Consider the following 23,985-nt stretch of genomic DNA (forward strand, 5'->3'; position numbering starts at 1 on the left):
CACCAGTCCACCACTGACTTGATCAACATGACCTTCCTTTGATACTCTAAATCAAAAATGGTTATGGACATACTAATACACTAGATCATTTTCGCATCTCCATAAACAGATCCATATTCATCAGGAAACAAAACACCTCTTACAACACAACACCTCTTGAATTCCTTCACACAAATGTAGGTCAACATGTGCAGCAGACAATAACATGTCCAAGTGTGTCCAGACGAGGCAGATTGTGTGATGTAAACCATCTGCCTCATAAACTGGGATTTGAGAGTTAAAGGTGTAGCAATTTTTGGAAGATTTATGCTGATGTTTTATACTCTGGAAATTTATGAAAGAAAAAACTCTGGACTATTGATTAATAGGTTTTGTGTCAGAAAAATCAACTGTAAAGAAATATGGTGACACCAAAAAAGGTTGAAGATGAAACTTTTCAGCCTCAAGGCTTTGCTTTCCACATTTACAGAACAATAAAAAATAAAGGATTCCAGGGAAACACGTAGGTCTCTTCCTTGTTGTCTTACAGTAATTTACTGTGTTTGTGCACTGGTATACTGTATACTAGTCCACAGTATAATACCATAGTTTTAGTCAAAAATACAGTAATATAAGAAGTACTGTGAGTGTCACAATAATCAGAAATGTCTTGTAGAAAATCACAGTAATTACCAATGTATTGTAGAAAACAAAATAAGCGATTATGTACTTTAAAACTACAGTAACCAACAATGTGCTATAAAAAAAATTAAATAAAAAATCATAGAAACGTATCATATAACCAATTAAAACCTGCTTAGTTTTCACCAGAGCAGGTGCGACTACTTGTAACTTGAATGTGTTTGGCTTCAGGTGTCTTTTGCTTCCAGTTATTTTACCTGTACAAACACAGCCCATTATACTGCTTCATACAAACCTTTAATTATCATATTATTTTAACTTAAGTATCATAGTCATAAATTAACCCCCAAGAACACAAATTCACTGTACTGCCATACACCATAAAAAAGCTGCAACTGCTTTAATGTTTAGGTGCCAAAATGCAGCAAAGATGGTTTTCTGATTATAAAACCTGGACAGATGGCGCGCCAGACAAACCACCTATGACATAAATATTTTCAAACAACTGTGGGCAGACGCAAGAGGCCGTTGTCATTCAGTTGAGACTATTTAGTAGTTTTATGAATATATTCTAAAAAGGTTAGAATATGTTTTAAAGGCAAATGATGGTAATGCACCTTAATACAAAAAATATATTTTCCGGGTACTGTATTATTTTATCCAACCCCTGTATGTGAAATGTTTTGCATGTTTTGTTTCCATATGTAATAATAATCATGCTATATGGCTAGTATTGTAGCCTATATCTTGTATATTCTCACTGATATATTGAATCAATCATTTAATATATCAAAAAAGACATTACAGATCATAGGCACCAGCCTACAAAGACACAAAAAAGCTGAAAACACCCCACCCAGATGCGAACATTAGTATTGCAAATGACACGGTAATGACGAAGATTTAAATAAAAACCTGCATGGTTGTAAATAAAAGACAGATGCGTATAATAATTTGTACGGTAATGAACCAGCTCTACACAAAACACAACATAATTAACTATTATTTCATAATACTCCAGGATTTTCACAGAATTTTCAGTGGAAGGTATGTGGCGCTGGTTAGATACCACTTTATAAAGTCATAATTAAAGAAACAGAAAATACTGTCTGGGTACATTTTTCATAATGTTTTAAAAAAAATTCAAAAACAAAGTTTTCTGTTATGGTTAGGGGTAGGAAATTTAATGACAGTTAAAACTTCTGTGCAATGATTGCCTCGTCCAAAGTTCCTGAAATGTTGATAGTAATAAAAGTAAATTAAACAATGAATAAGTTTAAATCTCATGTTTAATGAATTTATCAAATACAAAGTTAAAAGTCAAAAGAATAAGTGATTAAATCAAATATTTATGAAAATACACTAACAGGCTGGATAAACATAGGCCTACATCTCACAAACTCACATGACAAAACAAACTGCATTAAGAACAAAAACTAGATTTGCAAGATGAAATTATATTTTAAAGGTGAAAAAGGTCTAGTCTTAACAACAATAATAATAATGCCAATCTATACCCTGTGTAGTACATTTGATTGTAATGATTACACTTGAAAGATAGAAGTGTAAAAGTTTTATCTAAAATTTTTAAATCATAGGATGCTCAGAATAAAACTGTGATTCTGGTCAGAAACTTGTTACACAATGTGCAAAACAAACACCTCATCACGAGAAGCCTGTATTTGTTCATTTCTAACCTACTGGGTACATCCAACTTACTGTCACAGAAATATTTATTTTGCTGTTTATTATCCTCAGTTCTGTTTACACTGCTTAGTCTTCAGCTCTGTGTTACCTGTCAAGTTAACATAACACTTATCATTGAAGAGAATATTATACATTTGCAAACACAACATTTTTATAGGAATATTGGTCTTCAGATGAAAAAGAATGTGTGGAAAGATGATAAAACTGAACGTTTTCCAGCACATCTCTTTTTTTCCAATGTTGTATTGCACTTCTTGAGGTCTTAAAAAGAAGAGGGAGAAAAAAGACATTTTTTTTTTTTTTTTTTTTGGTGTCACAATGAAGCAGACAATCAATGACAGCCAATTAGAAAATGTTATTAAAGGAATAGTTCATCCTAAAATAAAAAAAATTCTGTCATTATTTACTCACTCTCAAGTTGTTCCAAACCTGTGTGAGATTCTCTCTTCTATTGAACACAAAATAAAATATTTTTAAGAATGGTTCCAACCTAACAATTGGTGGCAGCGTCTGACTGTTAAAAAAAAACGAATATTATATGTAAAATATATATATATTTTTTTACTTTTTTTATACAGGTTTAGGACAATGTGAGGGTGAGTAAATTATGAAAAACTTTTGTGAACTATCAATTTAACACTTAGCAATCAAATACTCAGTATATAGAGAGTTATGAGTGAATATGAAAATACACAATACCTCTTTTAAATCATTAAGCCATCCTTTAAATCGTTATGTTTTTCTCGTTTCTCTATTAAAATGAAAAGAAACACACATAGTCACAATCTTAATCGCGTAATAATAAAAAAAAATGTTATGCTTAATTTAATACGTTCTTTGTCATGTACATACTTTTTTCTTCTGTGTGATCCGGACCGTTCCTCTTTTCTTTGACGAAGTGACCATCGTGTTCATGGTAAATTGCAGAAATCTTTTCAAGCAGTTGGTTAACTTGAGTCTGATCATTGACATCCTTGTTATTCAGTGCATGAAATCTTTTGCCGTACAATTTTACAAGATTTTCAATCTCTGGATTCTCCTTAATATACTCTTCAATATCTTTGTTTTCTAGATAATCCTTTCCAGAGAACAGGATCATTGTTTGTTTTCTTGATTTGTGAAGACACGCATGTATGCGATCAATTATTTTGAGGTTTTCTGAGGTAACTTGTCCCGCTCTGATTACAATCATAATGACATGTGGCCCTGGAGCAGCATATGACAAAGACTGGGAGACTGAATCATTCACTTCTGTTGCTTCCTTAAAGCCAGGAGAATCAATCAACACTAAGTTAATCCCAGACCTTCTGGTTTTATTAACCGGCGATTGGCTTATTTCAGTTTTGTTATCCTTTCCTAAAAGTGTGGTAATGGTTGAGGTCTTTCCTACCCCAGCCATTCCCAAGACAACAACTCTGACTTCTTCACTTGTCTTGTCCATTGGTTCTGTAGTGTCTTTCTTGTGCCTCTTCATATGTGCATCTGAATGTCCTATAGTTTCTTCAGATGTGACTTGATCTTGTTCTGGTTTTACGATAATTTTTTCATCTTGATTTTCACTCTGCGAACTCTCCTTAGAGTTTTCATTCATTCCCTGTGTTTCTTTTAGATCCTTTAACAACTTGTTTAAATTCTTCACAGATGAACGATCTTTGTTGTTCCAGGTGTACACTCGATTTCCACAGCACTGAATGATAATCTTCAGTGCTCCCTCTTCTTCTGTAATAAACTGATCAAAGGATTTTGACTCAAGGTTATCATGGAATGAAAACAGAATTGTAGTATGAGTAAAAAAATCTTCTCCTAGGATTTTACGTAACTGTGGAATCATTTGCATTTCTTTTGCTGTATAGGAACCAATGGGGATGACCATGAGAAAAGCATAATGCCCATTAAGTGATGCAGTGGCTGCCTTTATTTGTGATGCGACCTCATCCTCAGAGATTTTAGTACAGTGCCATCCAGGAGTGTCCACAACTGTGACTTCCATTCCATGAATTCTCGCTGTTTCAGTCTGGTTTGATACTGTGACTGACTGAGTAGATGCATAAGATTTAAAAACCTTTTTACCAAGTATGGTGTTTCCTGAAGCACTTTTACCAGACCCCGTCGTGCCAAGCAGGATAACCTGCAATTTATCCTGGGCTTCCATTCTCAAGGTAGTGTGTCACACTGTCCAGCAAGCAGTATGCCCTAAAGAAAGAATAATACAGATTAATGTCACATTAATTTTGTGGAATAAAAAGTATTTACAACAACAATAACTTTCAACACCAGTGACTTCTAGGAAGTCTTCTGCTTCTTTCCCATGCTCCCCTGCAAATGTCTGTTCTGGGAGTAGGCCTATGTAGGCCTATGTTTGGGGAATACGAAATTCACGAAAAAGGCGATTTGGTTTATGAAGCAGACACTTCAGAATAACGTAATGCTCTGCAAAAAAAAAAAAAAAAAAATAGAGAGTGCTTTGGTGATGACTAAGAAAATGGTTAAATACTACAATACATATTTCTCACTAGAAATTACATCAAGTTGTACAGCCTATGTTTATGACATTAAATTCCAGTCACTTAACTTTAAGGGGCTTCAGAGTCTCAAAAATGTAAACAAGCCAACATAGGTTGCTTTAAGTTCCCTGTCAAGGGAACTTCGAACTGCGTCCTCTGAGGGGACACTATGGGGAACACTTCATGGTGACCTGTGTCTGAAGCATACTTTGAAAAATGCCAACGTGTTGGCCGGCGTTACCAGTTACCAGCGCGACTATAAATACGTGCCCGTAAGACCAGTCACTTATCTTCTTCGTCTTCATTGACTGTTTTGTTTGAAGCGTGCATCTGAGAAACGACCAAAACGGTAAGAGCGATCTATTATTGTTATCATGGCAATCCACTAGCAAGGCATTTAAACAGTGTGTGCATCCATGTCAGCGTTATTTGACACCTGATGACACACACAGTCTTTGCGTCTCTTGTTTGGGCGAAGAGCATGCGCGCAATATCCTTGAGGGGGCAATCTGCGTGCACTGCGAACGTTTTTCTGTGAAAAAGCCTGCTCTCGTTTGTCTCTCTTTTCGAGGAAAGAGGGGTGGCCATCTGGTTCCCGCGGCTCAGGTCCCGCCGTTGCCGAGGCATGGAGGAGAATGAGCTTGTGGGTATCACAGGTGGATCTCGCTGAGGAGTGTAGAGAGGGACTTTTCCTTTCACACTCTTCGGCGGCAAATGAAAATGAACTTCAGCAGGAAAATGCGTTGTCATTAACCCATTCTGATACTGAAGTTAGTGCTCTGCTGGGTTCTACCCAAAAAGAGCAGGAGATGTTACCGGAGAAGCTGAGGCTGAGCCTTCTCAATCCTCTTGCCCTGCGTATGGGGAGCTGTTAGAGGTTATGAATCACACCACAGCAAAATTAGACTTGCCATGGAAGCATGCCAGAAATGTGACGTTGCGAGGTCGCCTTGATGAGCGTTATTTGTCTGACCATAGCCCTCCAGCCCAGGTGAGCCTTCCATTCTTGCCTGACTTAAATGCATAAGTCTAAAAAAAGGAATGGAAGAGGCCGTTTTCCTCTCGCATCCATTGGTTTCAGCATACGAGTTATGCTGATATCGATGGCATGCACGAAAACGGCTATGAGAGGATGCCCCCTGTAGAAGAGATGCTGGCTAGCTATCTCTCTGTGGGGGAAACATCCTCTCTTAAATCTCCCTCTTTGAAATCTAAGCCACTCCAGGATAAACATCCCACTTAAATGGTAAATCATCCCGCTTAAATGGTAAATCCGCCTCAGCCATGGGTAGGTCTATGGCGGCCATGGTGGTAACGGAGAGACATCTGTGGGTGAAACTGGCAGACATCGGGAAGGAAGAAAGGGGGTTTTTCTCGATGCTCCGGTTTCGCCTTCTGAGCTTTTCGGTACCTCCGTCAAGATGGTGGTCGAAAAGTTCAGGGAGGCAAGGGCGCGCTCAGCTGCCTTTAAATCCTTCATCCCACGAAGGTCCAGGTCCGAGCCCGGACAACAAAAGGGTCCTGGCCCATCTCGATCTGAGGATCGAAGACGGCGCAGAAGGCTAGTGTCGCGGCTCGCGCTCCTCCCCCGCCTAAGGGCAGGGGCAAGAGGAATCGCGGGTCACGAAGTGGTAAGCAGGGTCTGAGTGATGTGATTCAGACGAGGCAGCATTCTCGTCCGGATCGGAGTGATACCTAGGAGTTATTCACTTCCTTTGGATGTTTTTAACTTCTTTTTTTATTCTCCCCTTCCTAATTCCCCTGTAGCCACCAGCTCTCCGCCTGATCGAGGTTAGGTGGAAAGTTTCTCACATAACAGTCTCCTATTCTGGACCTGTGATGTTTTGGTTAGTCCTATTTTCATAGTGATCACCTTACTGATGGTCCGGACAAAAAGGGGGCGCCCCGTAAGCGGGACTCCAGTACAGGAGAGTGGCCTCGTGCTCTGGTATTAGGTGGCCACGATCACAGGCTTTCGGCAGGCGGCCGTGCCGCATGGGTTTGCCCCCCCCCCCAGACGCGACACCCACCGCGGAGCGAGTCCTGGGTGTGGGTAGCAAGCGCTCTGCGGTTGCTCGTCCCACACCCCCTCCCGAGGAGCCTGGCTGATCATCAGAACTGGCACAGCACTAGAGGGAATTTTCATGGATGTCAGGCCAGGTCACCCTGAGGGGTCGCCTGGCCGCTTAGTGTCCAATGGGAAGGTGGAGGTGGAGGTGGTGGTTACAGAAGTCTTTCTGTATGTACTGCCTCAGGTGATGCTCCCCTCGCTTTTAGAGTTGGAGCTTGCCTCTCCTGTGCGATCCAGCGCCTCTGTGATGCTTAGGAACCTTTCTGTACACACGCTAAGCCTGTGTACTTTCTCAAAACCACATGGTGGTCAGTGTGCACATGAACACTCTGTGCACTTTCTGAAATCCACGTAAAGTGGTAAGTGTGCATGCAAGATTCTGCGCACTTTCTGAAATCCTGTACGGTAGGGGTTACGTGCTCTGCTTCGTTCCCTTTCTTAAGATGATTCGCCCTGGGTTCCTTGGGCTTCATTCTACCAGTGTGTATTTGTTATACACCTCAAGCACCGCCCCTCAACATGAGGGGCTGTGTGGGCAATTCTCGTGGTAGTTTAGCAGCGCTCCCCTTTTCTAAAAGGGTCCCCTATGAGCATGCTGCTCGGAACTCAGAGTCCTCCTCTCATGGGAGACTGAATTCTCATTTTTTTCATCAGAGTCCTCCAGTACTACATACTGTTTTGAGACGCACTGTGAGAACAGACATCCTGCTGAGGCAGGGGCTGAGGCTCGGGGAATGGCAACTTCGCACCAAGGTCTTGAAGCAGAGTTGGAGTGGTTGGCCAGACTTGGGTGGATCGGTTTTGCGGCTCGAGAGAGCATCGCACTATCCCCTCTGGCTTCCTCTGACTCATCCAGCTCCATTGGGGCTGGACGCCATGGTACAGGCGTGGCCGAGGCTTCATCTGTACGTTCCGTCCTCCAATTGCTCTGCTCCCGGGCCATTCCATCTACGAGCTGCTCTATCAGAGTGCCACGAGAGCCCCTCCTTAGAACAGTATTTGTAAATCCATGCTATGGTAAGTGTGCACGTGAAGTCTTTGCACACTTTCTGAAATCCACACTGTGGTAAGTTTGCTCGCTAGTGCGTTCTTTCTAAAAATCCTATATGGTGAGGGCTTCGCGTGGCTGCTTCGTGCCCTTTCTTGAGTCGGTTAAAGCCCCGTTTTTCCTGGGCGCCACTCCACCCAGGTATCCTCCGATACCTATCTAGAACAGGATGTTACTACTAGAGTACTGTTGGGACAGCTCTTTCGGCAAGTTTTTGTGAAAGTTAGCGGTAGCCCCTGTGTGACAGGCAAGACTTGGTAGTAGAAAAGGGCTAGGTTCTTAGCCGTTTCCCTTAAAGGAATCTTTCGTGATTCCTAGCCTTCAGCTCTACCCTGGGCCGAGGCCCTACAGGTAAGTTGGGTATGTTGCTTAGGCCTTTGGCCATAAGGGATAATGTCATGAACAGCCATCGAACCATCCCAGGGGCGACTCCCGGTGAAATGGTAGAGTTGGTACTTAGTGTTTGCCATGATTCTGGCCTGCACTTCCCTCAGCATGGCGGCGTGGGTATACGGTTCCCCATAGTGTCCCCTCTGAGGACGCAGTTTGAAGTTCCCTTGACAGGGAACGTCTCAGGTTACGAATGTAACCATGGTTCCCTGAGAGGGAACGAGACACTGCATCTTCTAGCTCCCTGCCATGCTTCGAACGCAAGCTTCACGAAGAAGATAAGTGACAGGTCCTACGGGCGCGTATTTATAGTCATGCTGGTAGTGACGTCAGAGGCTGTCGCCGGCCAACACGTTGGCGTTTTTCAAAGTATGCTTCTGTGACACTCACAAAATGAGTTTTGTTGAGATTATTACTTTTTGGTTTCTTTCCTTTTATTGAAATAGTATTTTATTTTATTTTGACTTGTATAATTAAATATTAATGAGAGATTACGGAAAAAGCACATAATGACATGTATTCCATAAAACGGACACTGGGTGGCAGTAGCCATGAGTAGCGTCACACTGGATCATTTAGCGATACGCAGAGCAAGATGAGCTCAAGTGAATGGAGAACGAGCAGCTGTTGTCCTGCGTCACTGATTTCTCTGTAATATTTCTAATATTTCCAGGTTAGTTACACACCTTGTATGTGACTACAAAATGTTTATAAGCTAATAGGAATTCCCAGTGATGTGTGCTCTGTAAGCTAAAAGTATGTCAAATGTGTAAACCGTTAAGTTTGATAGTACGCTGGTGAGAAAATGGCGGCCGACATCCGCAGATTGATTATTTTATTTTTACCTTACGGCTCCGATGCATTTGTGAGTTATTTCAGTGTGTGTGGAAAACAGCAATGTGTGTAGTACAATGTTAAAAGGGTAAAAAGTTAATGTGAATGTACAGCATAAGACCAGTTACAGCTGCGGCCTTGTTTAAGGGCACATGCAGGTTAATATTACAATGATACAGATTTAGTTTATAGAACTGAGTGCCAAGCAATGAGGCAGATATGTGTATTATTGAAGTCTGTGTTCTTATAGTGTAATACAGTTTAACTGCAAAGGAGAATTATTCTGTTGTATAAAGTGAACACTTATAAAAATGTACATTTATTTACAAAAATACTCTTTTGATAAGAGGACAAAGATACTAGGTGTTTAAATGAAGAAGTTTAGATATGATTGATGATAGACCAAACATGGGATTTAAAGGGAAAGCGTTTGTTTTTGGTTTCATACAAACTTTAAGTTCATGTTTGGAAAAATATGTGAGGATACATTTATGTGAAAACAGACAGTTGAAGATTATATTACTTCATGTAATCCAAATGTGGATATAACCTGTGCTTTAATGCAAAGCAGACAAAAATAACAGAAAATAATTCATGATTGCAGATACAAAGTTAAAATGAAGTTGAAAATAAAGATAATCCAAGTGAATGGAGAAAGAGCAACTGTTGTCCTGCGTCACTGATTTCTCTGTAATATTCATAGACAGTAAAAGAAATGGACACAGCGACCCCATTGGAACTCAATTGAGACAAGTGAAGCCCATTTTTAGCCTTTTTTAGCACTTCCGTTTCTGACGCGCAGACTCAAACGAAGCTTGACGACGTCAGCAACCTGTCTGACAGATGTAAATCTTCTAGTAGCTGTGCGTGCGTTAATCTTGCAGAGACGGCGAGCTTGAGCGGGGAGTTCTTTGTCGTGAGTGAGCAGGAGTAAGTATTCTGATTAATTATTTTGTATAGTATTTTAAAATGTAACGCCAGTACGCCATATTAAGTTAATTGCCTGCGAGCTTCTCCTCCTGTCTGTACGGTAATGCGACAGAGAGACGAGTGGTTATGACGCAATCGTTAGCCTATTTTTTACAAAATCTGTTTCTACGGGGCCATAATGTAACATAGAGGGTAATGGAGACCTTTATACATTGTTGTGTATCTTTAGAAATAAATTATTGACAAACGGAGTCTTTAAACGCCTCAGATGTAAAGTTATTCGCTGTCAAAGTGACGCCAAAATGAATGGGAGTCAATGGGAATGCTAACGCAAGTGATGTTCTGCTAAAAGATGGCAGCCCCCACCCGACTTCAACTTCCGGTCGAGTTCCTTGCCCCCTGGTAATATTTCTAATATTTCCAGAGCACTCCTATCAGAGGATTATCTATATATCTGCCAGTGGAGACCTAGCCGGGACCCGCTACACTTCAGACACGGGTCACGACGAGGTGTTCTCCATAGTGTCCCCTCAGAGGACGCAGTGTCTTGTTCCCTCTCAGGGAACCATGGTTACATTCGTAACCTGAGACGGTTTCTCTCATAAACGCTGATTCATTCAGAAACTAAGCAAGAGACTGACAGTTCTAGGGGTGCTCCGATCACGATCGGCCGATCGTTAATGCGCATCGCGTTAGTAAAGCCGGAGCATCTTCTCAGTTAACAACGGCTCTGTGTAGTAACAGCTGCTCTATGTGAAATCACGTACCTGATGGAATTAACTGCTGATTAGAGAACCGGCTTTACTAACGAGATGCGCATTAACGATCGGCCGATCGTGATCGGAGCACCCCTAGACAGTTCCATATATGATTTTACTCTTTAATAGCCAAAAAAAGTGAAAAGAATAGTGTATATAAATTAACAGTATTCATAAAAAGTAACGTACAGTAGGCTACCTGAGTGACCATTCTTCAGGTGAAAATCTGAAGTGCGAGCTTGTGAGATATAAACAAGATGAAATTCCTGAGAAATTATGTAAATTCTGAGAAATAAATTCAGAACTGCAAGATATAGGCTTACCTCAAATCCTGAGAAATATAGTTGCAATTGTGAGAAATAAAGTCAAAACTTTACAATTACTTCCTTTTACATTTTACTCAGTTGTGGAAACAGGCTTTGAAACACTTGGAAAATTAAAGTAAACTGGAAAGTTATTTTCAGAATATCTCTACACCTGCAGAGAAAAATCACCCAAACTCTTCTTTCTCTTGTCATTACTTTTTTATACTTGTGCAATATAACACAACATGGCAATTAAGTTTTTTTTTATGTAATTGAATGGCATTGAAGTGATACAAATGACAACAAGTCTAGTGTAGGTTTGGATTATGACCTTTAATCATAAATCCAACCAGTTAACGAGGGTTAAGAACGAAATGTGTACATATCACAGTTTACCACGCTTATTCAGTGAGCCTGATACATTTCTGGCAAAAGGCCAAAACTGTTAAAGGTCACTCATCCAACATATATTTGGCTTACAGATACTCTTATCAACACCTATTTGAGCCAGTCACCTGACATATAAATGTTGTGTAAATAAAAACTCTCTTTATCTTAACCCTTGATCTTCAGATTAGGAATGTGCGTACAGTTCCATACGTCAGTTAGGAACATTATACGAATATTAAGGAATTATGTTATAACAATGTTATCACTTAACATTTTTAGAATGTTTATAGAGAATGTTATACTATCTTTTGAGATAACATTCTTGGAACAAAAATAAAACTATCCGCTAAAAACGTTAAGAATGTTAGAAAATGATGTTCTAACAATGCTATCACTAAACATTTTAAGAATGTTTGAAGAGAATGTTATTTGATTTTATAGGTGAACGTTCTGGGGACAAAAATAAAACTACCCGCTAAAAACATTGCTTGAACAATTCATGGTAATGCAGAACATTTTAGAACAAACCATTTCTAGCTGGGACCAGCAACTATTTTAGCAGTAGTGCATGTACTGTAGAGCACTGAGAAATACATATTTTATTTCTACTAGACAGACTGACATAGATAGACAGACAGACACTGTGCCTAATGTTATATTAGAAATAGTCTATGCAATGTCTAAAATCTTAGGGTTGATAAGTACTAAAATCCATTTTAGTCAACTAGCTGATTTCTTCTTTTAAATAGTGCCATAAACTCTTACCTTCAGAGTACAGATGTCCAAATGAATCACTTCCTCTCATCTCCCTTCCTAAATAGTTCAAGTAAAAACCTATCTTATCTTAAAACGCGTGTGCAAAAGAGGTTGGGCTTAGAATATTCTTAAAAACAGAGGCAATAAACAGAACTCTGCATTGATGGCTTCAGCAAACCCCCTGCCATCAGATCTTCTAAAATCCTTGAAGGAGCAACGCAGCCAGCAGGAAATCATCAACAGAACTACAATGAGTAAGTTCTTTATCAGTCCACCGTCTTATGATAACTAACAGCTGGTTTTAATCCTAGTTAATATTAGTTCAAATGATCAAATATGTGTTAACAAATACTTCTTAAAATGTCAACAGGTCAGGACATTCGCATAGTTTTGGTCGGCAAAACAGGAGTTGGCAAGAGTGCTACAGGAAATACCATTCTTGGTGAGAGGATATTTTTGTCAGAGCCAAGAGGTACATCAATCACTAAAGAGTGTGCATTTGAATCTCGGATGATAAACAGAAAGCAGATCTGTGTCGTGGACACTCCTGGTCTACATGACACAAATCTGTCCAATGAAGAAGTCTTAGATGAGATTGTGAATTGCATCAGACTTGCAGCTCCAGGTCCTCATGTCTTTCTTCTTGTAATTGCCATTGGGCGCTTCACTAAAGAAGAGAGAAACACTGTTGGATTGATTCACACAGCCTTTGGCCAAGAAGTGCTCAGACACATGATGGTCTTGTTCACCAGGGCAGATGATCTTGAAGACAGGACAATTGAAGATTACATAGCGGAGGCACCAGAACTAAAAAAAGTGATAGATTCATGCAAAGGGAAATACCATATATTCAACAATAGAGAGAAGTCTAACCGTACCCAAGTTGATGAGCTCATTAGGAAGATTGTAGTCATGATAAAACAGAATCATAACAGCTACTACAGCCACCACATGTTTAAAATGGCAAATGAACTCAATAATGCTAGGAGAACCATGAAGGAAAAGGACCAAATTATTGCTGACCTTAAAAAGGAAATAATGGCTTTACAAAAAGAAACAGATAAGTCATCTTGCAGCATACTATAGCATGCTTGAGTATTTGATGCCAGCATTTCATACAAATTTATAAACGGGGCATTACAAAATTCACAAGAAGATAAACATTAAAATAATGGTAAATTCTAACAATTGTTTAAATGTTTTTATTAATCTTTTTGTTTTTCTTTTTGATTTTTTAAAAGCATATATGTATCCTTTATGTACTATTTTATTTGCCTGACTAAAAATGTACATATAATTTGCTTAATCCCTGTAGGAATTAGGTTGGGCATAGAAGTTTACAGACTAAATTTTTGCCTTTTTTTTAGTTTTTAACACAGTAACCATTATCCTTTTATGTAAGTTTCTAGAATTATTATTATTAGCCTACTACCGCCACCACAACATTCATGTGTTTTATTAGAGTGGCTAGAAAAAAATAAAAATAAAGTCAATGTGTTTTAGTTGACTCTTTTGTGAGTCTTTTTACAGCTTTTCATTACACTCCACCCTTACCGTTTTCCTTTAACTGCACCTGCACATACAGTACATGCATATGCACATATACACTGTATACAGAATGCATGTATGTACAACTGATTAATTTTGCACAATCAATACTGAACTTGAACTTGACTTGAGCTGTATAATGATATTATTAACTTGTAAGAGCTGCTTTACAGCAGAATTTGAATTTGTTACTATTGTAAAGCTGCTGTGAAACAATCTATATTGTACAGTATGAAGTGTTTTAGAAATAAAATTGACTTGGCTTGTATTCATACGTGTATTTGTGCATTTGTTTATGCTACATTGTGAAGACCAAATGACCCCACAAGGATAGTAAAGCCTACAATTTTTGACAATGTGGAGACTGGCCTGTGGTCCCTCTCAGGGTAAAAATTATAAAGATTAGTAAATGACTGGTTTTCTGTAAGGGGTAGGTTTAGGGTTAGGGGATAGAAAATATCATATGGTCACTATAAAAGTAATAGAAGTCTACGGAAAGTCCCCAATATTCATAGAAACAAATGTGTGTGGGGCAGGGGGGTTGGGGGACCTAGTAAACCCTGCTTCTTGGGGACAAAATATGTACTACAAGTAAAAATATGTACTGTACACTCTCTCTCTCTCTCTCTCTCTCTCTCTCTATATATATATATATATATATATATATATATATACATACACTCACACGCAATGTAGATAGAAATGCAAGGGGTTAATTTCTTTCTCAAAACACTGAGTTTTGATTTATAAGTGTACAAATTATGTAAAAATTTTCTCACACATTAGTGTAGGTCATCAGTAAATGAGTGTGGCCTTTGAATGTCTTAAAGGTCCCCTTCTTCGTGATTCCATGTTGTAAACTTTAGTTAGTGTGTAATGTTGTTGTTAGAGTATAAATAATATCTGTAAAATTCTAAAGCTCAAAGTTTAATGCCAAGTGAGATATTTTATTTAACAGAATTCGCCTACAAAAAAACAACCAGTTTGGACTACATCCCTAGTTCCTGCAGTAATGATGTCACTAAAACAGTTTTTTGACTAACCTCCACCCACATGAATTCACAAAAAGGGGGGAGTGGTCTTGTTGCGCTCCGACGGAGGAGAAAGAGCTGCGTTTGTGTTTGCCATGTCGTTGAAACGCTGTTATTTTCAGCTCGGACTCCAATCAGCTTTGTTTGGGCTTCCCAGGGACGCTGTACTTGGAGATTAATGGTTACAATTGATGTTAAACTCGGTTCCCGAAAATTATAATCCACATGTAAAACTATGTGCAGCACATTTTGCTGAGGACAGCTTCCTCAATCTCAATCAGTTTAATGCTGGATTCGCACAAAGATTATTCTTGAAAGATGGAGCAGTTCCCTCTTCGTCTGGAGAAGGCGTTGTTTATGGACCACAACCGGTAAGTGTATTTTATTATTTAAGTTGGTGCGTTTAACAGTTTCTGTAACTTATTACACAAAGGGCAATGCTGTTTAGCTTTGTTGACTAGATGTTAGGGCTGTGCAAAAAAACGAATTTCATGCGCATCTCGTTAGTAAAAACGCTCCTGTGATTATAAGTACATCTCCAGCACATGCTCCTGCCCACTTGCTTCTCAAAACTACTCCAAAACTAGCCCAATCACGTTACCAGGAGGTCAGCCTGCTCTAAGCTGGTGTCGAATCACAACACAGGAACCGCTGGCCCAATCAGAACTCGTTACGTATTGAAGTCATCAGCCCGTTTTTATGACAGTGAAAACACTGGTATACAGATAGGTGAATTGTTTGAAAAATACTGTGTTTTTTTACACGCGAAATATGAATACGTTATATTGCACACTGTAAACACAAACGCGAAAAACGGGACCTTTAAGTGTTCCCAAATGAAACAAAAGAGCTGTTAGTTTTAAATGATGTGTGTAGATAACTGTGTTAAGAATTTTGTTAAAAAGTTTGCTTTACAATAGCAAACCGGGTTTAAAACATGTAATGTGCTTTTAGTTTTGCAGATAAAGATATACAGTAGGTATATGAGTACTGAGTGGGCTTCACAGGCACGTGCACAGGTAGGGCTCAACCTGTGCAGAGCACATGCCCTTTTTGCCCTTACACTCCGAAGTGCCCTTTTTTTGGTGGTGTTTTTTTTTTTTTTTTTTATCAATGCTATTGGTCACCCTTTACGTCTGTCTGTCTGTTTTACCAAATGAAAGTTCTTAAAACGAGCTTGTGTAAATCTTATTCGATCCTCAAGCGGTCAGTAAGCTGATAACTCCGCCCCCTCTATATTCATTGAATCAACTGAAGTTCCACAGCAGCCGCACAGTAGACACCAGCTGAGCTGAACAAAGTTTTGCGAAGGGTAAATAAATATCTTGTTGTTTGAATAAGTACTACTAAACATTGTCTATAAAGGCTCATATTTTATTTATTTGATGTCTGACTGACTCACTGACTGAGACATGTGGGACGTCGCCTGAAAGAGAGGGCTAGCATTTGCCATCTAGTCATAGCAGTTGCATTTCATCTTTTATAAAATGCTAATTTGGCCAAATGCATTTTACCACAGGAAAAAACTGAGCGCTCCGTCTATATAGCTAAAAAAAACTAGTTTGTAACCTGTAGATGAAAATGTAATGTGATGCCCGCAGCGGCAGGCGCCGTCGCCGTTTTAATGACGGACAGAAAAAAAAATCACATTTGCACACATTCGCTGGTCATAAATGATATATTGATAAGTAATACAACAACATATAATTTGTTTTTACCATCGGGAAATCATAACAGGTGCGCCCCCGCGCTTTTTCGTACTGGAACTTACACAGCGACGAGTGATCCTCGTCACCTAGATAACATATTTCTAAGAAATTTCTTCTTTGATTTATGATTGCTGATACACTTAATTTATTAACATTTAGGCTAATCATGTTATGGTATACTCTCTGTATACTCTCTGTATAAAATGTTGTAAAACATGGTTTTACTACAGTAATGTAGTAGTAACTAAAAAAAAAATTTGAGAAGATCACTGAAATCTTTATAGTTTATCATACAGAATGTAATTCATGATTCATTCCAAGGCTTCATTTATTTGATCCAAAATACAGCAAAATCAGTAATATTGTGTAATATTTTTACAATTTTAAATAACTGTTTTCTATTTGAATATTTTAAAATGTAATTTATTTTTGTGATCAAAGCTGAATTTTCAGCATCATTACTCCAGTTCAGTACTCTTCAGTGTCACGTGATCCTTCAGAAATGCTTTTCACTGCAACTGTACTTTTCACACTATTTTTATTTATTTTTTCATTGCTGGCTTATTTTAGGGAAAGTTTAGTGAATAAGAGACCTTCAAGAGACCAACATCCCTGGTCCACCACAGTATAAAATTTTTGCCAGATACATGGCTCACAGAAGGTTGCTGTTGTATTAGGTTTAAAGAAGACCTTAAAACCCTGTTTATCTATATTATCTAATTATCTAATATTATTATTATGGTTTTTATTAATCGTGAATAAATCTAAAGCTTTTGAGACTATTATTTTGTGTTATTGAATTTGTCATGAAGATGTGACCATTTCTTCCTTTTATGCAGGCTTAATAAATAATCTTGATATAAAAAAAGGGGGGGGGGGGGGTGCCCTTTTTCAGTTTCAGCACATGCCCCTCAAAAGGTCTGTGCACGGCCCTGGGGCTTCAAGTACCACTTTTAGTGTCTAAGCAATTATGAAAGACTGTGTCAGTACTTTCATAATCAATTATACTGTGAAATACGGCTAAATTATTTTTTGAATATAATACACAGTCTTGAGTGGCTTAATGCTTTTATGAATCAGCTACAATATAGTAAAACAGAAAGACATGTTGTAAAAACAACTACAGTTATTTATTTTTGTTTATTTATTTATGTTTATTGATTGATTTTGTCATTTAGGACATTACATGATCGAGAACTGCTACAGAATTTATCTGCCATATTTTAGCGAATCGTGAAAGCCTTCTAAATAGGAAATATTTTACCAACTGAAGCAGAATAAAATTTGGTACAACCTGTGTGACTTTTTTGTTTTAAATCAATGGGCTATATAATATATATGGACCATGATATGATATGCATGCATTGAAACATTAACACCAATAAATACATATAGACTGCATGTTTGGTGTCATGTATCGATAATAATACATTGTTACACTTAAGGTAGTCCTTGTGGAGGAAATTTATTTTTGATCTAAATTATTATTATTATTAGCTTTATTTTCTTTACTCATCTTTATATTCTTTACTCATACATCATTGTTTCAATGTAATTATCTGATTAAGTACTAAGCAATATTAATTAAGTACAAGTACTTATGGTTAAGGTTAGGATTAGGGTTTGGGTTATAGGGTTACTTTCATGTAATTATGCATAATTAACTGTTATTATAATAGTAAGTACATGTAACGTGCAACAAGGACACCTTAAACTAAAGTGTTATCTAATACATGATACCAAACAAGCTGACTGGAAGTCATTTATCTATTTATAATATGTTCCAGGAACTGAAAGACCAAAAAATCTATTTTCTGCATGGCTGGTGAATCTGGATCAGTCCAAAAGGTGCAAGATTAAAGGTGCAAGAAAGGTGCAGCATTAAATTGTAAAAATACTTGGCAATACATCTAATATCTGAGAATCATCATCATATGTGTACTCTCAGTGCAAAACGCTGTCACTGGGATGGTACCATTTTTTTTATAAATCGTACACCTTTGTACCTTATCTACCCTGAAAGTGTGCGTGTTTTATCTGAGGTCAGCTGTAATCTGAATAATATACTTTCCTGCGTGACTGCTTTAAATGTAAGGAGTCATGTAAGACACAGAGCAAGATATAGATATCAGATACATCATAATAAATCCAATAAAAATGAATGAAACCATTAACCAATAAACCAAATGTATTGTAGCTTACTGGAAATCTTTTACATTTGTTACGGGTATTGCAAAATATATGTTATACTACAGTTCTCGAAACTAATTTGGCTGATAAGAGTGTGATATAGAGTCCAACAGAAGTTCAACAGCCTTTTCATTGTTTGTATCACTCTGCTTGCAGAAGTTATCGTATTTTCTCACAGCGAGTAGGAAAATGGATTCCACCGAATCCACTATAATGAAAAAATAATACCGTTTTGTGTCACAAAATGTAGTTTTAAGAGCTTTGTAGGCAAGAAATTACTTCTTTGGAATTCAAATATGTGGTTTGTTAATAAAGATAACATCAATTAGAAAATTTGCTTTAAGCCTTTTTTGAGGAGTGAGCTGCAGGGCGTCAGGGCCTCATAAACCCACCGATAGCACCTCACCTCAGCCAGATCTTCTGGAATCTGGCTCTGATGTCTCTATAGTGGTTAAACATGAGATATAATTTGTTTTGATTAGTGGTTGGGATTTTTTGTGGTTGGTTTGAAGGAGGGGTATATAATATCAAAACTCAAACTATGTCATTTCCATACCTAAAATACATATTTTACAGTCACTGTTGTGCAGATTGATCATAAACAAAGCTAAAAGGCTTCTTACCAGGCCTACTGCTTGGCTGGCAGTGTAGTTGCCACACCACACCTCTAAGGTTTTTTTTTTTTTTTTTTTGTAGCAATCCTTCACAAAACGTAACATAAACCACAGTTTATCATGGGAAGAATGCACAATGTTTCAGTGTTACAAGCATTTCAGTCAGATGTCATTTATGCAATATTTCAAACCTTTAACCTAAATCAACCCATAACAACAGTAGCCTAATTCCATGAAAAAAAACAAAAACAACAAGGACTTGGCAACCCTGCATCCAACACAAGCTGCAGGAGTCAGATTTAACTGATCATGGGTCAAGAGTAAGGAGAAATGACTGACAGACCATGCTTAAGGATTTGATGCTCATGCTCAGCAGATTGACATGTATAGGCCTCTCTCATTTTAAAATATGTGCTCCCTTTACACAGAGTGAGCGTGATCACCACATCAAAATTTAAGAGAGCGATAGCTCATTCATAAGAGATTTAAATACTCCACATATTAACAGTGGCACCCTGATGCCTGAAAATTATATACAATATTAGAATGTTTGCAAGAGCAGGCGTCAATGTAATGGTCATAGTGGGATAAAGAAAACAGTCCCATGCAGGGCTTAATGCAAAATGAACACAATGAATATATATATATATATATATATATATATATATATATATTCAGTGTCCTTAAAATTGCTTTTATGGGGTATAAAGTTCATTTAACCGAATTGTTCAAATAAAACATTCTGATAATGTTTATGACCCAGCAGCTGTTACAGAAATCTTCCCAGCACCTGGGTAAACAATATTGAAAATAACCCAATAAATTACCCAACATGATAAAAGAAAATTTTATTTTCAGAGTGTAGTAATTTTAAAACATACAAAAAGTCAAAATTTCTGTTGAATTGTTTTTATTATTATTCATATTAATTAATCCAATTAAGAATAAAAAAATACCACGAGTGTGTGCATGTCACAGTTGACCGTCAACCAAATATTTGACAAAAAGCTTGTTCACTCATTCAACAAATGTCTACCTGATACTCTGGACACCTGTAAGAGCCAATCACATGAGATATAAATGTTGTTTATCTATTATCTTTTAAACTATTATGTTCTTCAGATTAAGAATATGCATGCTGTTCCAAACGTTCACCAACTGTCCTAATCACTGATGAACTTTTGGAACTGCATGTAGGCCTATATATAATTATATGAAGTTCTCTACTCAGCAGTAGTGCCTACATATTGTTATAATGAGATGATTCTGGACACAAGACCTGCAAAACTCAGGAGATTTAAGCAGTGATTGACTGTTGCATACAAGAAATCAGCAAATATGTATGTGATTGGCTATTGCTGACAGTCATGGTATTCAAAATACTATAATAAAAAATATTTTGAATATTGCATAAAATATTAGATTTATAACATGCATTGCGATGTCAAAAATCCATATTAACTAGATGATTTCTTCTTGTAAGCTCTCCTTTCTGAGCAGTACTAGTAAAAGCCTATCCAATCATAAAAACTCATGTGCAAAAGAGGTTGGGCTAAGCTAATTATTAAAAACAGAAATCATATTCATTGCTTTAACAAATCCACTGCCATCTGATCTTCTGAAATCATTGAAGGAGCAACTTAACCAGCAGAATCATTAAAGGCACTACAATGAGTAAGTTGTTTTTTATCAATCCACCATTTGTGACTATACTGTGGAATTACAAATTTAAGAATTGGGTTAAGATATGCTGATCCTATGTTCTGACATAGCATCACATGAAATACTAAGGTGAAGTACATTGTATTTAACATTTAAGTTAAATATGATGACAGACAAATGATTCTCTCAACCAAAGTGTGTAGCAAGAGGTTCCTGCTCTCTAGTTGTAAATCTAATGAGACCATAACCTTTTGTTTGTAATGGCTCTTGGTGCCATGCTAGCGTGTTGTTAGCATGTTTTCTAGCATTACTACCATGCAACTAGCATGTTGCTAGCATGATTTTACCATGATTAACATGTTGCTAGCATTTTTCTATCATGATTAACATGTGATTAGCATGTTGCTAGCATGACTTTAGCATGTTTCTAGTATGATTCGCATGTTGTTAACATGTTTCTAGCATGATTAACATGCGATTAACATGTTTCTAGCATGATTTTAGCATGATTAGCATGTTGTTAGCATTGTTTCTAACATGAATAGCATGCGACTAGCATGTTGCTTTCATGAGTTTAGTATGATTAGCATGCTGCTAACATGTTTCTAGCATGATTAGCATCCAACTAGCATGTTGCTAGCATGTTTCTAGCATTATTAGCATGTTGCTAGCATGTTTCTAGCATGACAAGCATGTGACTAGCATGTTGCTAGCATGATTTTAGCATGATTAACATGTTGTTAGGATAGATAGATAGATAGATAGATAGATAGATAGATAGATAGATAGATAGATAGATAGATAGAAACAGTCAGATAGATAGATAGATAGATAGATAGATAGAAACAGTCAGATAGATAGATAGATAGATAGAAATAGTCATATAGATAGATATATAGATAGATAGATAGATAGATAGATAGATAGATAGATAGATAGATAGATAGATAGATAGATAGATAGCATTATGCTAATCATGCTAGCAACATGCTAGTTGCATGCTAATCATGCTAGAAACATGCTAGAGACATGCTAGTAACTTTCTAATTATGCTAGCGACATGGCTAGTCACTTGCTAATTATGCTAGCGACATGCTAGCAACTTTGCTAATCATGTTAATAACATGGTAGTCACTTGCTTGTATTGCTAACAATAGGTTAATCACTGTCTTTTTTAAACTTCTTAAACTTTTAAATCTTTTTAAACTTGTTAAACTTTTCACATTTTCAAACTTTCTAAACTTTTCAAACTTTCTGGTCAGGCTTTCTCAAGCCAACTTAAAGTTTGTCTTGACAAACTTTTTTATCTAGTTCTAATTAATATTCATTTAAATTAGCAAATGTTTAATAACAAATACTTCTTAAAATGTCAACAGGTCAGGACATATGCATAGTTTTGGTCGGCAAAACGGGAGTTGGAAAGAGTGCTTCAGGAAATACCATTCTTGGAGAAAGGATATTTGTGTCAGAAGCAAGAGCTGCATTAGTCACTAAACAGAGTTCATTTGAATCTCGGATGATAAACAGAAAGCAGATTTGTGTTGTGGACACTCCTGGTCTATATGACACAAGTCTGTCCAGTGAAGAAGTCTTGAATGAGATTGCGAATGGCATCAGACTTGCAGCTCCAGGTCCGCATGTCTTTCTTCTTGTAATTGCCATTGGGCGCTTCACTAAAGAAGACAGAAACATCGTTGGATTGATTCACACAACCTTTGGCCGAGAAGTGCTCAGACACATGATGGTTTTGTTCACCAGGGCAGATGATCTTGAAGACAGGACAGTTGAAGATTACATCAAGGAAGCACCAGAGCTAAGATTAGTGATAGATTCATGCAAAGGGAAATACCATATATTCAACAATAGAGATACGTCTGACCGTACCCAAGTTGATGAGCTCATGAGGAAGATTGAAGCCATGATAAAGCAGAATCATAACAGCTACTACAGCCACCACATGTTTACAAAGTCAGATGAACTCAACAGAGCTAGGAGATCCAAAAAGGAAAAGGATGCTGACCTGAAGTCAGAAGTCAAAAGTCAGAAGTCAGAAAAAGCTTTAGCGCAGAAGAAACGGACAAAAAGAAATAAAATAGCAGCATTTCGTGAAGGAATGAATAAGTCATCTTGCAGCATACTATAGTATACATGAGTATATGATGCCAGCATCTCATAAAATGTATAAACGGGGCATTACAAAATACACAAATCAGAAGAGTAACATTATATTATGTTAAATCCCAACAATTCATGTTTTTATTAATCTTTTTGATTTAAAAAAATATGTATGTACACTTTTATTCGTTTAATTATCTGCTTGAAGATACAGATACAGTATGTACAGATAATCTGCTTTATCCACTTCGAATTTGGTTGTGGTTAGAAGTTTACAGACTGTATTATTCCTGTATTGTTCAACATATCAACTACAGACATTTTATGTTTGTTTTTCAAAAAATTTTCTTCCATTTTTTTAATCTCCAGTTAATTTTAACCTTTTATTTTATAAGATTACTAGATTTCTATTATTATTATTATTATCATTATCATTATTACTACTACTACTACTACTAGTACTAGATTCATGTGTTTTATTAAAGTGGCTGAAAAAAGAATTTTTTTACAGTTGACTCTTTTGTTAATATTTTTGCATATAGTTATAGTCTTTCCTGTAACTGCATCTATACATTTGCTGTCCCCCCCCCATAAAATAAAAAAATAAAAAACACATTAAACTCTTGTTTAAATTCTAGTCTGAAGATCAGACTACTGAAGAGATTAACCTTTTAAAGAAAACCAAACAAATGAAATGTTGATAAATTGTACTCAATTAGAATTATTTGAAACAAAACAATCATTAAATCTTGATGCAATTTCTTTAGAGCAATCAGTAAACATTTTGAACCTGGGACATAAT

General features: G+C 37.3%; 3 protein-coding genes across 3 annotated transcripts; 2 read left to right on the forward strand and 1 right to left on the reverse strand.

Moving 5' to 3' along the window:
- Positions 1-1,184: 1,184 nt before the first annotated feature.
- LOC113100262 (GTPase IMAP family member 7-like) lies at positions 1,185-12,384 on the reverse strand. The gene is made up of 4 exons (XM_026265042.1): positions 12,324-12,384; positions 3,181-4,521; positions 3,028-3,079; positions 1,185-2,589 (listed from the first exon to the last, which is right to left on the reverse strand). The coding sequence occupies exons 2-3, from the start codon at positions 4,478-4,480 to the stop codon at positions 3,033-3,035; spliced, it is 1,347 nt and encodes a 448-aa protein (XP_026120827.1). The 5' UTR covers positions 4,481-4,521; positions 12,324-12,384; the 3' UTR covers positions 1,185-2,589; positions 3,028-3,032.
- Positions 12,385-12,386: 2 nt separating this feature from the next.
- LOC113100263 (GTPase IMAP family member 4) lies at positions 12,387-14,103 on the forward strand. Its single transcript, XM_026265043.1, has 2 exons — positions 12,387-12,568; positions 12,685-14,103. Exons 1-2 carry the CDS (start codon positions 12,478-12,480, stop codon positions 13,398-13,400), a joined length of 807 nt encoding a protein of 268 aa, XP_026120828.1. The 5' UTR covers positions 12,387-12,477; the 3' UTR covers positions 13,401-14,103.
- A 6,892-nt stretch (positions 14,104-20,995) lies between these two features.
- On the forward strand, positions 20,996-23,483 carry LOC113100264 (GTPase IMAP family member 7-like). The gene is made up of 2 exons (XM_026265044.1): positions 20,996-21,080; positions 22,445-23,483. The coding sequence occupies exons 1-2, from the start codon at positions 21,077-21,079 to the stop codon at positions 23,209-23,211; spliced, it is 771 nt and encodes a 256-aa protein (XP_026120829.1). The 5' UTR covers positions 20,996-21,076; the 3' UTR covers positions 23,212-23,483.
- The last annotated feature ends 502 nt before the right edge of the window (positions 23,484-23,985 follow it).

The sequence above is a fragment of the Carassius auratus genome, unplaced genomic scaffold (assembly GCF_003368295.1).
Source record: "Carassius auratus strain Wakin unplaced genomic scaffold, ASM336829v1 scaf_tig00217212, whole genome shotgun sequence".
Classification (NCBI taxonomy): domain Eukaryota; kingdom Metazoa; phylum Chordata; class Actinopteri; order Cypriniformes; family Cyprinidae; genus Carassius; species Carassius auratus.

Bases quoted from the DNA above. Each gene is read 5' to 3' on its own strand.
- LOC113100263 (XM_026265043.1), top strand. From the start codon at position 12,478: ATGGCTTCAGCAAACCCCCTGCCATCAGATCTTCTAAAATCCTTGAAG. The intron at 12,569-12,684 runs GTAAGTTCTTTA...AAATGTCAACAG, and splicing joins CATCAACAGAACTACAATGA to GTCAGGACATTCGCATAGTT.
- LOC113100262 (XM_026265042.1), bottom strand. From the start codon at position 4,480: ATGGAAGCCCAGGATAAATTGCAGGTTATCCTGCTTGGCACGACGGGG. The intron at 3,080-3,180 runs GTATGTACATGA...TCATTTTAATAG, and splicing joins GGATCACACAGAAGAAAAAA to AGAAACGAGAAAAACATAAC.